The 12506-nt window shown below is 45.2% G+C and overlaps 1 protein-coding gene across 1 annotated transcript in view; it reads left to right on the top strand.

The window, feature by feature from the left end:
* The first annotated feature begins 202 nt into the window (after window positions 1-202).
* Window positions 203-12506, top strand: part of LOC144027555 (PH domain leucine-rich repeat-containing protein phosphatase 1-like) — a 13727-nt gene continuing 1423 nt past the window's right edge. The window contains exons 1-17 of the mRNA XM_077535181.1: window positions 203-2205; window positions 3007-3203; window positions 4049-4174; window positions 4304-4449; window positions 4703-4849; window positions 5881-6108; window positions 6392-6594; window positions 7622-7682; window positions 7775-7870; window positions 7982-8137; window positions 8229-8429; window positions 8610-8772; window positions 9584-9714; window positions 9796-9912; window positions 10853-11047; window positions 11127-11367; window positions 11919-12506. The exon at window positions 11919-12506 is cut by the window's right edge and continues 1423 nt beyond it. Of these exons, the coding sequence (XP_077391307.1) occupies window positions 660-2205; window positions 3007-3203; window positions 4049-4174; window positions 4304-4449; window positions 4703-4849; window positions 5881-6108; window positions 6392-6594; window positions 7622-7682; window positions 7775-7870; window positions 7982-8137; window positions 8229-8429; window positions 8610-8772; window positions 9584-9714; window positions 9796-9912; window positions 10853-11047; window positions 11127-11367; window positions 11919-12506 (4542 nt within the window). The 5' untranslated portion in view covers window positions 203-659. The remainder of the gene's footprint in view (window positions 2206-3006; window positions 3204-4048; window positions 4175-4303; window positions 4450-4702; window positions 4850-5880; window positions 6109-6391; window positions 6595-7621; window positions 7683-7774; window positions 7871-7981; window positions 8138-8228; window positions 8430-8609; window positions 8773-9583; window positions 9715-9795; window positions 9913-10852; window positions 11048-11126; window positions 11368-11918) is intronic.

Here is a 12506-nt window from a genome sequence, read left to right as displayed (position 1 = left end):
AGTACACCAATGCAATCTAACCTTCGATGTAAATCTCTAACAGCTTTTCATTGGGCTGGCCAAGGCTTCAATTATATAATTCTCTGACCAGGGTAGTCGACAAATAAATCTAAAACTCAACAGTGCATCAAATGTTGGCACTCTTTTTGCCTCTAGCAATTATTATTATTATTATTATTATTATTATTATTATTATTATATTTTGAAAACCGTCAAGTCCATTAAATCCCTCCATGCGAGGGATCATCAAATTCTGCTGCTGTTTTGACAACAACTGGAAGTTTCGAGCGTTTGCGTGACCCTGAACTCACCACAATTCATATTCAAATGAGACCCGTCCTACTCGGCCGAGCGTGACGTCACCCATCCATCTGGGGACGGCAGGCAGGACTCGCCTTCTTCTCCCGACTCCCGCTGGCTTCCATGGCGACAAAGTAGAACCGCTTCCGAACCTCTCAACAAGCCGGTTAGCTCCTGTCGCGTACAACAATGGGATGATGTGGCCAAATGAACTCTTCGGAACAACTACGCAGCACCTTAGCATCATGCTAGGCTAACGGCGAGTCCCGTTCATTTTTAGCGGGAAGGCTGCTAGTCCGAGCTAACAAGCTAGCCACGGTGGCTAGCCTCCACCTGCGGGCTGTTGTTGCTAACACGGGATGGAACGTGTGAAGGAACACGAGTGCGGCGCCCTTTCAACTTCGCAAGCAACACCACCACCGCAGCGGACGCCAGAGTCGAACCATGACGGCGCCCATGCGAAACCCGGCGGATTGACCGCATTCTCGACGGCCAAACGACCGTCCATCGGGGAAGACGAGGGCGGAGGCGGCGCCGGAGCCGAGGCGAAACTCTTAGGGAAGGGAATCGCGGCCACCTCCCTTCTCCAGATCGCCATCAGGAATGGGATCTACCAAAACCAAGTTGCCAACGCTATCGGCGGCGCGGCCAAGAATATCAACATGCCCTCGGCCAACATTTACGGCATTTCGTCGGTCGGCGGCGGCGCTTCGAGCAACTCCTTGCTGAGCAAGAGACGCCAGCGGCACAGGAGGAATCTGTCGCTGGGGTGCCCGCCGACCGGCTGCTCTCCCGGCGTGTCTTCCTTGGAGGCGGCCGGCGTCGCCCCTTCGGCTTCCCCGCTGAGCACCCTGAGTCTGGATCGGAAAACCTTCCTCAGGCAGAAGCAGTCCAAGCAGCTTCTGGCCTCCGATAAGGGATGGGTGACGTCGGACCTGAAGAGGGGCTGCATTCACGTCCACGACTGGCTCACGCCCTCCTACCCGCGGCCGGTGCTGTGCACTGTGGATACTTTGGCCGCAGAGGTGGTCAGTAAGCTGGAAGCGAGTAAAGCTGAGGGCGTCTTGAGAGTCAGTTGCGAAACTGCTACTGCTGCTATTAATTTTTCGAATGCTGGAGCAGATCCCAAAGACATGAAAGCGAATGAGGCGCTGCTGTTTAACAGCCAGTCGAAAGCATGTTGCTTTGATTCCAACATGTTAGATGACAACATCGCTAGTAACTCTTCATCAGAGCTCTGCCTGAATGACATCGACGTGGATGTGAGCTCGAGTGCGGCCGACTCGTACGACGTGTACTCGGGATCCGATTTGGAGAGTAGTACTTGTGAGGAGTTCAGCCTCGTAGGACCCAAAAGCAGCCTGCAGCAGCAGGACTCCCTCAGTGAAGGCGCAGCAGGTCTGGGGACGGACTCGTCGGCGTTGAGCCCAAACTGCGACAGCGCCACCGAGGGACCCGACCCGTTTGAGAGCTCGTCCGACGAGATCGAGCTCACCTCATCTCCGACGCATTCCCCCGCGGACCCGACATACCTCACAAATGCTCCGAAGCCAGTGAAAAGCACGCCGGAGGATCGCAGCGATTCGCCTCCGCTCGTCAAGCATCCCCCCGAATGCTGCAGCAGCTCTCAGACTCGGCCTCTGAGCAAGCAGGCGTCGGTGCAGCCCGACACGGAGATCGATGCGGGGAGCAGCAGACGGTGGCCGGAGCAGATCAACGCCACCAGCCCCACTCGGGCTCTCTTTGTGCAGCTGCACGGCGGGATCGTGCGACGCCTGCAAGACGACGAGAAGCCTCTGCAAATATTGAACGAGTACCTCGCCAACCTGGGCTTTGATGACCCGTGGAGGGTGCAGGAGGAGGGGATGAATCCGGGCATTGGCAGCCTCATTCGCTTCTACTTTGGTCAGTATTGAACGTTTATTATTTTGGGCTCTGTTATTGTTTGATCACCTCTCCGTATTGGAGGCATCAGGCGTGCTCTGGCCTCAAAATGACAGATTCATGATGTTTTGGTTTGTCGTAATCGTTGTTGTTGTCATATCGACTGATTATGACCCCGTTTTGCTGCCGAGTAAAGATAAGAGGATGGCAAAAACAGTCATGATCTCTTGTGGGATTAGCACATTTGAATATTGTTTTTTGACCTCCTTTTTTCACCCTCAACAAAGATGGTAAATACTTCATGGTGCAATAGTGATGTACAGTACGTCTTTTTTTTTTTTTTTTTTTTTTTCTCTCCCCCAAACATTTGTGTGTGCGTTTTTTATTTTATTTTTTATTTTAATGTAATTTATAATATCACTTTAAAGTTTACAAGTACAAATTGAAGCACACGTTCACCTTCAATTGACGATTAGCAAAAAAGGGCCAAAACATGCCTTGTGAAAATTAAACTGCACTAAAAAACTATCCAGCAGAGGGTGCTAGAACTGCACAACTGGAAATCAACCTGTTTTTTTTTTTTTTTTTAACAGGTGCTGCTTTTTATATCATGACCGGATGACGACGATTTATTGTGGCATATTTAATATCGCGATATCACGATATTGCCGGTATGGCATTCCAAAATATTAGTTGTCTGTATCGACAAGTGCTCAAATGTATATTTTTGGACTCATACCTGCTCTGAAAAAAAAGTGTTTATCAGTGCATCACTACTAGTAATAAACTTTTTTTTTTTTTTTTTTTTTTCCCTCTTTGCAGGAAAGCCTCGCAGCGTGGGAGGTTCGGAGCGCGTGCAGCTTTCTGGGGTGTTCAACGTTCGAAAAGGGAAGCTGGTGCTGCCCGTGAACCGCTGGTCGAAGCGCCAGGTCACCCTGAGTGGAACCTGCCTCATCGTGTCATCTGTCAAACACGCACACACGGGCAAGATCCACATACTGCCGCTCATTGGAGGCAAGGTATGGAATTCACGGCATACGCTTTGCCCCGTAAATCTGACCCAAGTCTGCATCGCAGGTCTGAGGCCGGGCGTTTGAATCCCGACTCCGGTATTCCTGTGTGGCGTTTGTATGTTCCCCCCGCATTCCCGCAACATTCTTGTTGATTTCATAGAAAAACTCAAAATTGTTCATCGGTCTGAAATGAATGAGTGTCTGATTGATTGTGATTGGCTGGTGACCAATCAAGGGTTTTTTGTGCCTCTCACCAGAAAATCAGAAGTGCAGTGTTCCCTCACTATAACACGGTTCACTTTTTTGCGGCCTCGCTGTATCGCTGATTTAAAAAAAAAAAAAAAAAAATAGTGCAATTTTGCATGTTCTTTTTTTATTATTATTTTTTTAATTTTTTTTTTTTTATTATTATTTTTTATTGTTTAGTAATGTACCTATTTTATCAAATTTCTGCAAGTTTTATTGCAGTCCTTGCGGAAGCTGTACGGAAAATGCGCCGCGTCCGATCTTTTTATGATGTCTAGCCTCGTTTCCATGGTAATTGCTTTTCTTTTGGCTGGACCAACATTGATAGAAGATGTAACTTTCTTCTTCTTGGGGTCATGATGTGGAAAAAAAATAAGGCAAAAAAAGCCAAAGATACTCCCATAGGTGCACAAGCAGCAGCGCTAGCTAAGGGCTAAATAGTGGACGAGGGGAAAACACTGCGGCCAAAATGGCGGACGGGGCCAAAATGGCGGACCGGGTAAACAGTTGTAAAGTCGAAAGGCCTTAAGTCGAGTGCGCCTTCACTTCTGCTTTTTGGAACAGCATCCGGTACAGTCAAACCCGACACTTATTCCTGATTGCAGGTGGAGGAGGTGAAGCGACACAGCCACTGTCTGGCGCTCAGCTCAGCCGGTCCCCAGAGCCAAACCTACTACATCAGCTACGACTCGTACACGGAGCACCTCTGCTGGCACCGAACGGCCTCGAAGGTGCGACAGGGTCGACCTTCTCAAATCCGTTTCTTTAAACCGTTGTTTGAAAAATGATCCTTGACGACGTATCGGGACACTGACGAGTGAAGCTACTTGTTTTCAATGCGTCCTTTTTCCTTAAGTCAGATTGCATCCCAGAGGGTGAACTCCGTTGACCTGTCGTGCTGCAGTCTGGAGGAATTGCCGACTCAGCTGTTTCACAGCCAGGACCTCACGCATCTCTATCTCCAAAACAACTTCATGTCCTTCAAAGGGATTCCGGCGCTTACCAGGTGACTTTCCAGGACACGTCGCACACGGTCAGGAAGTTTCGACAGTGTAGCCAACTGACAGCTAGTATGTTTTTTGCAATATGTCTGAATTTTACAGTCTGTTATCTATCATCCCGCTGTCAGCAACTTTATGTGCATTCAGTCATGTCAAGTATCCCGATCACTTGTGCAAAAGCAATGGTTGAACTCGCAGCACTTGACGAGAGTTCATTGATTAGCACTCACTGCGGCATTATGTCCTCCTCCATTGCAGGTTTTGTAAACTGAGAACCCTCAACCTGTCAAATAACGCGCTGTCGGAGTTCCCGGTGACCTTATGCGACCTCCCGTCACTGACTGAGCTCAACTTGTCCGGAAATAACCTTTCATCCCTTCCAGTGGAAGTCGGACTCCTGCACAAGTACGTTGTTGTGACTTTTCACTCACGATTTTCTTCACATTTCTCTACTTTGGTGCTCTGATGTACGAGTTGATTATTTGGCGATAGCGTTCTTCGCTTTGATCTCGTCTTTCAAATCTTGGGCAGTTTTTTTTTTTTTTTTGACTTGATTGTGATTGAAAAGGATCTACAGACAATAGGGCTGTGTAATTAATCGAAATTCAATTACAATTTCAAATATTGCACTCCACAATTATAAAAACTGCATAATCGTAAAACAAAGATTAATGCTAATTTTTGAGTTGTTTAAATTTATACATTTGCACCTTTTAATTTTTTTCAGTAACTAATAGAATCAATTTAGTTTCATCTAAAAAGGAACTTGCAATGTATAGTTTAATTTATTATTTAAATTTTTAAGTAAGTTTCATTTGTATTTTTTTCAAATTCAATTTAATTTGTTTTAATATTTGTGTTCTTGTTTTGTACAAAAAAAATGAATGATTGGCCTACTGCACAGTACAGATGCTGCACTCCAACTCCCAAGTTTTTGCAGACATATATAAATATATATATTATAAATTCTTACATAATTTTAGTGCTTCTATTTTTTTAATTGGTGTTAATATTTTTCAATGTTTTTTGTTTTGTTAAAAAAAATAAATAAATAATCATTTGAATAATCGTGACTTCAATTATTGACAAAATAATCACGATTATAATTATTTCCATAATCGAGCAGCCATTGCAGACAGATTTGTTTCTCAGTTCACTGTTTGAATGCTGCTAGCTAAGCAAATCTTATCATTAATCTACCAAATTCTGAGTTTGGATTATGGCTATCATCAATAGATGCTTTTTCGGTTATTGTTTATCTTCATCAGTACATCTAAATTGCTTTTATTTATTTTTTCTGTCTAAGTAGAGTGCACAAAGTACACAATGTCGACTTGGCCGTAACATGTTTGAAGAAAAAATCTGGTGGGGGAAAGTGACTCCCTTTTTTTTTTTTTTGGTCAATTAAAAAAAAAAAAAAAAAAACCCGTCTGCAGCCTGCAGACGCTTTTCCTAGATGCAAACCGGCTCCATTCGCTGCCTGCCGAGCTGGGCTCCTTGGAGGCATTGATCTACCTTGGCTTGTCTTTCAACCGCTTCACTTGTATCCCTCCCGTGCTGGAGAAGATCAAAGACGCGGAGAGACTGTGCCTGGCGGGAAACCAAATTGCTGCCTTCCACATGGTCGCGCTGCAGTGGTTGCCCACTCGCCACGTAGATCTCAGGTAAAATGCTCGATTGATTATTGACCCTTTTAAGAGGTGTATTTGTTTTCCTCTGGCTAGGTTGGCATCATTTTTTTTTTTTTTTTTTTTGTAGAATCAGAATCAAAATAAGGTCACATGTTGAATCCATTTGCAGGCTCTACTACATACTCCTACTAGAAGAGATGTCAAATTGAGTCATTGAAACAGTCAAAAGATTCCCACCCCTAATTTATTGTACGTGCAGGTAATTGACAAGCAGCTGATTTTTATTATTTTTTAAATTGCGTTGGTCATCGTGCAGGTTGAACCGGCTGCAAAGTGTGACAGTGGGGGACGTGCAGCAGCTCGTGCACATCGTGCAGCTGGACCTCAGGGATGCCGGTCTCCAGGAGCTGGACGTCAGACCTCTTTGTAAACTGGAGGTTCTCTACTGTGACAGGAACAGACTCGCCCTCGTCAGAGTCTGCGGACGTGCCCTCGAGAGCCTGCATGCTTCGCACAATGGTACGGTGCCTCCTCCAGTGGGTTAACCTCGCTTCCGTTTTAAAATAATAATTACAATTAAAAAAAATCCCACACCTGAAATTGTTTTCTTACTTTACTATATATGTAGGACAACCTGTTTCAAGAGTCACAGTTTATATATTGAAGCCGCTAAAGCAGGGGTGGCGAGATCCGGTCCTCGAGGGCCGCAGTCCTGCAGGTTTTGGATATTTCTCTTCTTCAACACAGCTGATTCATATTCAGCTCATCAGCAAGCTCTGCAGTAGCCTGATAACGAGCCTGTTAATTGGAATCAGCTGCACTTCGAGTAGGGAAAGCTATAAAACCTGCAGGACTCCGGCCCTCGAGGACCGCAGTTTGCCACCCCTGCGCTAAAGCTACTGATCCAAAGTAATAGGGATAGACCGATCATCGGCGCCGATATTCAGCATTTTGACAAATATCGGCATTGGCCGTTCTGAAAAATCATATGGCCAATAGATCCATTTAAAAAAAGTGTTCAAGGGGGGAAAAAAATCAGGGAACTAATTATTTAACATTTCATAGATGCTTCTGACCCTGAGAACTGTCTGCATCGTCTGTTTTTGTTTAAAATGTAAAAATGTAATGCTTCAGATATCTTGAAATTTGGGGAGGGGAAAGAAATTACCATTGAAAACAATAGGGAGCTATTTACTTTAAGTTTTTATTGAAATTTTGAAGGCATGCTATTGTCTCTGAACGTATTGTTAGATTTTTAAAACAAAGATGTCCATTTAAGATTTTTTTTTTTTTAATTCAATATTTTACAAAGCCTAAACATTTCAATAAACATGCTTAAAAATAACAAATGAATAAAAGCTAGATATTTTCAATATTTTCCCTTTTAGTGAAAAATAAATATCGGCTCCAAATATTGCTTATCGACATCCTTTATTAGTCAATAATCGGTATCGGTGTGTGTGTGTGTGTGTATATAGACCTGAACAAAAAAACATCGGTCTAACTCTCCAAAGTAAGTAACCAGTATTATGTTTCTGATTCATAGAGCTGAAAGAAGTAGAAGTGGAGCCTGTCCCAGAGAATCTGGCCGTTCTGGATTTGTCCTGGTAATGTGACTCATTACAAACGTAGAATATGTGCTTCTTTTTTTTTTCTTTTTTTTTCATCTGAATGTTGACTGTTTGTATTTTCTAAAAAGGAACAAGCTAGCTGTTGTTCCTGATTGGGTGTGCGAAAGCAGCCGACTGGAACTTTTGGACATCGACCACAATTCAGTCGCCGAGCTTCCCGTACGGTGAGTACGAATCCGATCGTTGTCTGCCTGTTGTTGATTCAAAGTTTCAATGTAGCTTATTTGTTTAGAGTACACAAAGAGACTGAGCTTGATGCGTTTGTGTATTCCTAGCTTGCTCTCCAGCGGGAAGCTCAGAAAGCTGCTCGCAGGCTGGAATGCGCTCAGCCAGCTGGCCGAGAGCCTGGAGCTGCCACAGCTGGAAATCTTGGACCTGCAGCACAATCGTCTAACGGAGCTTCCAAACAACCTCTTCCTCAACGCCCACAAGTGAGGACTACTTTTTGTTGTGTTGATTTCTCCCTCACGACTACAACTGTACGTTTTATGGCTTTTTTTTTTTTTTTTTTTTTTGTGACAGCTTGCGGTATCTTAACGTGTCGGCCAATAAGCTGGGGAGCCTGCCTGCTGCGAGCCTATCGGACGACACGTCGAGCAGCCTGGAGGAGCTCTATGTGACCAACAACAGCTTGGCAGACGATTGTGTCCCTCTCCTGACTGGACATGGCCGACTCAGAGTTCTTCACCTGTCCTACAACCAGCTGCAGACCTTTACTGCCAGGTAACGATAGATAAATACGTACAAATCTATGTAAAAAAAAAATGTAAAGGACCGCGTTTGCACCATTTGCAAAAATGATGTAAAATGTTTATTGGCACCCGTGTCGAAATGAAGCAGCTCAGGAGAGTTAGAAATATCAGCCTGGAGGAGAATGTAAGTGATTTCTGTCCCCCTTTTTAGCAAACTGGCCCAACTGGAGTGTCTGGAGGAGCTGGACCTGAGCGGCAACAGACTGAAGACGGTGCCCACGACCATCTTGAACTGTCAACGCTTGCAAACGCTGTCCGCACATTCCAACTGCATCAGCGCCTTTCCGGAGGTCCTGCAGCTGCCTGAGATCAAGGTCGGTCGTCAGCATTCACTTGTGGCAGGCAGAAAATTGTGCCGAGGATCCTTGTTGGCGGCTGCAGCGCGCGACAAACGCCAAACGAAACGCGTGCGCTGGTTTCTGTGACTCATTTTTATGAGTGGCCGATCGTCGTCCGCCAGTTTGGCCGCGTTTCGAATCTTACGTTATAAAAAAAAAAAAACTAAAACTAACACCAAAACATGTCAAATAAAACGTATTTATACGTTTTTGGGAGCAAATGAGTTCAGCACAAGCTATATGAATGTTAAAGGGATGCTTCACTTATTTATTTATAGCAATAAAAAGTGAATATTTTGTCTATAATTAATTTGACACTTTCATTATTTTTCACGTACAATTAGTACCTTTAAAAACAGATTTTGCAACTTGCTGTCAACTGAAAATGACATCACAAGGGCTCAGGTAACCAATCGCAGCTCAGCTGCTGTCGAGGTTTGGTCATGTGATATTCACAAGCTGAGCTGTGATTGGTTACCTGAGTGAGCCCTTGTGATGTCATTTTCAGTCGACAGCAGGTTGCAAAAAGTGTTTTTAAAGGTACTAATTGTACATGAAAAATAATGCAAATATCAAATTTATTATAGACAAAATATTCATGTTTGGCTCATTCAAAAATGGCTAAATAAGTAAAGTATCTCTTTATGTTGTATGTTTTAAGTTTATGTTAAAAGGAATTTATAATTCTACATTATTATTGTCTGACCATTTTGCAAAGGAATGAATTTTGAGTAAATGAAACCTTGAAATACATTCTCACTTTGTCTTTTGTTTTCCACCGTGTCAGTGTGTGGACCTGAGCTGCAACGAGCTGACGGAGATGACGCTGCCACAGTCCCTCCCCCCAAAACTCCAGGAGCTAGATCTGAAAGGAAATCCCCGCCTCAACCTGGACCACAAGAGCTTGGAGCTTCTCAAGTAGGAAGCGTCCGCGATACCAAAACATGACGACGGAATACGTATGAAATGTTGTTTGTTTTTTTATTTGTATCCGTGCAGTAATATCCGCTGTTTAAGGGTGGATCCGTCCCGTTCTGCTCCCAGCGCCAGCGAGTGTCATGGAGCCCCTGCGGTCTGGAGCCACGGATACACGGAAGCTTCCGGAGTCAAGAACAAGTCAGACATTTATTTTTTATTTTTTTCCCCTTCCTCACGTCATCTACTCGCCAGCCTTTTTCTCTTTTCATGTTGAAGGGGAAGGCAAAATGTGCAAAATGTTGTATGCACTCCCTACTAGTCCAAACATGGAATTCTGATTCATATTGCATTTGTGGAAAGTGAATTAGGCAGCAAAATATCCACCTGTCTTTAACTCATTGACCCCCAAAAACGTTTGACGTATGCTAAAATCCTAATTGAGTAAACGTTAATTGACGTTTACTAAGTTTGTTTTTTGTTTTTTTAACCAATGGGTAGTGCAACATCTGAGTGGAGTGCTGCCTGGTCATTGGGTTGTGGAATCAAAAACACCCACTACCTATGGCCAGCAGATGGCAGCATTGTATATCTTTTCAATGGGCTTAAGTTGTATGAAATTACAATGAAACATGACGAATCTGATCTGAACATTTTCAACGATGACGTGAATGATCAAAGTCTTTGTCACTCTAAATCTAATTCACAGTGTGTCACTAAACAAAAAAAACAGTATTAGTCTCAAAGTCGCTGTTGTGCAAAAAAAATATTGACAAAAAGCTTCTTTTCTCCGTTTGTGTAATAACTACCGTTTCTGCAACCGTTCTTTGCAGTTGAGAGGCTGCATCAAAGCCTTCTGTATGCTCTAGCATAAAAAAACAAAACAAAAATAAATATGTCTTTGGGACACTTAAAACATAAAAAAAAAAAAGAAAAACGTATTTACACGTTGTTGGGAGCAAATAAGTTAAATTGTGTTATACCATTCACGATCTGTATTTTGCGTTTTGTAGTCCGTTGATGAAGTCGGGGTCCTTTTTTATTTTTTAATAAAAAAAAAATTTTTTTTTAGATGGAAAATGTCTATTTTGCGGTTGGTCCGTTATATGTATTTTTTGAATTTCCGCTGGGTTGCTCTCAGGTTGTGTGTGGCCGCTCTTGCGCTGGACACGTTCTGCGGAGTCCGCGAAGCGCTGTACGGGGTTTTTGATGGCGACGGAAACGTCGAGGTGCCTTATCTGCTGCAGTGCACCATGGGAGACGTGTTGGCAGAGGAGCTCCAAAGGGGTCCCAGCCAGGGAGACTACATGGCGAACACGTTCCTCACCATGCAAAGGTAGACGAGTACAAAAATTGAAAAAATAATAATAATAATCCACAGCTCCGTTGTACCGAGCGTTTGTTTTCTGCCGCAGGAAACTGGGCACAGCGGGCCAAAGGATGGGCGGGTCCGCCGCTTTGTGCCACATTCGACACGATCCCGTCGTGCCTTCCGGCGAACACGGCGGCTGCTTGACCCTGACGGCCGCCAACGTGGGACGATGCCAAGCCGTCCTGTGCCGAGACGGAAAAGCCATGCGACTGTCCGCCGTCCACACCGTCGAGGAAGAATCGGAGCGTCAGAGGGTCCGACAGCATAACGCCATCATCACACAGGTAACGGAACGGGTCCCCTTCCGGACATTTGAGGGTACTCAACCCAGAAGGGGTCCCGGGTGTGGAGTTTGGGGACTTTACGAAATTTACGAACTTTTAACGCCCCCCCCCAAAAAAATAAAAATAAATAAATGAATGAATAAATACAAACTCCCGTCCCAATCACTATGGGGAGTTTATGAACTTTGAGGTTTTTTTTTTTTACCTCAAAACTCCCGTCCCAATCAGTACGGGGGCTTTAGGAAATTTACGAACTTTGACGTCCCCCCCCCAAAAAAAAAAAAAAAACACCCGTCCCAATCAATACAGGGACTTTATGAAATTTACAAACTTTGATGTTTGTTTTTGTTTTGTTTTTTGTTTTTCCCCCAAAATGCCTGTCCTGATCAATACGGGGACTTTATGAAATTTATGAACTTTGACCTTTTTTTTTTTTTCCCCCAAAATGCCCATCCCGATCAGTAAAATAGTTGTCGATGAATTTGATCATTGATTACTTATTAATTTTGACAGCTCTAAACTTGAATTTGATTGGGAACTTTTTTTTGTAGGACAACAAAGTCAGCGGCGTGACGGACTCCACCCGAATGATGGGTTATTCCTTCCTGTGCCCGTCCGTCACTCCGCAGCCGCACGTCTCCGTGGTGACGCTCACCCCGCAGGATGAGTTCTTCCTCCTGGGCAGCCGAGGCCTGTGGGACGCGTTGTCTCCCGGCGAGGCGGCCGAAGCGGTCCGGAATGTCCCCGACGCGCTGGCCGCCGCCAAGAAGCTCGTCACGCTGGCTCAGAGCTACGGCCGCTCCGACAGCCTCAGCGCCGTCGTGGTGCGGCTCAGCGTCACCCAAGACTGCTGCTGCTTCTGCGATTTACCGCCGCCGCACAGTCCGGGTTCGGGCGCGCACACGCACGCTCACCCTTACTTGGGAAGCGCCGACGTATCGCCGCCGCCGCCGGCCTCGTCGGGAACCGTCAGCGAGCTGAGCGGCGAGTTGTCGGAAATGAGCAGCGAGGTGGGCTCCACCGCCTCGTCCGACGAGCCGCCGCCGCTCCAGACGGAGCCGCCGCCGTGCCACGCCGGGCGAACCGGCGGGCGGCGGCTCGCTTGCGGAAGCTTCCGGAGGCAGTTTTCCGGAGCGCTG

The sequence above is a fragment of the Festucalex cinctus genome, chromosome 10, assembly GCF_051991245.1.
Source record: "Festucalex cinctus isolate MCC-2025b chromosome 10, RoL_Fcin_1.0, whole genome shotgun sequence".
Classification (NCBI taxonomy): domain Eukaryota; kingdom Metazoa; phylum Chordata; class Actinopteri; order Syngnathiformes; family Syngnathidae; genus Festucalex; species Festucalex cinctus.
The sequence above is the reverse complement of the archived record's forward strand: the minus strand, read 5'-3'. Positions and strand labels throughout refer to the sequence as shown.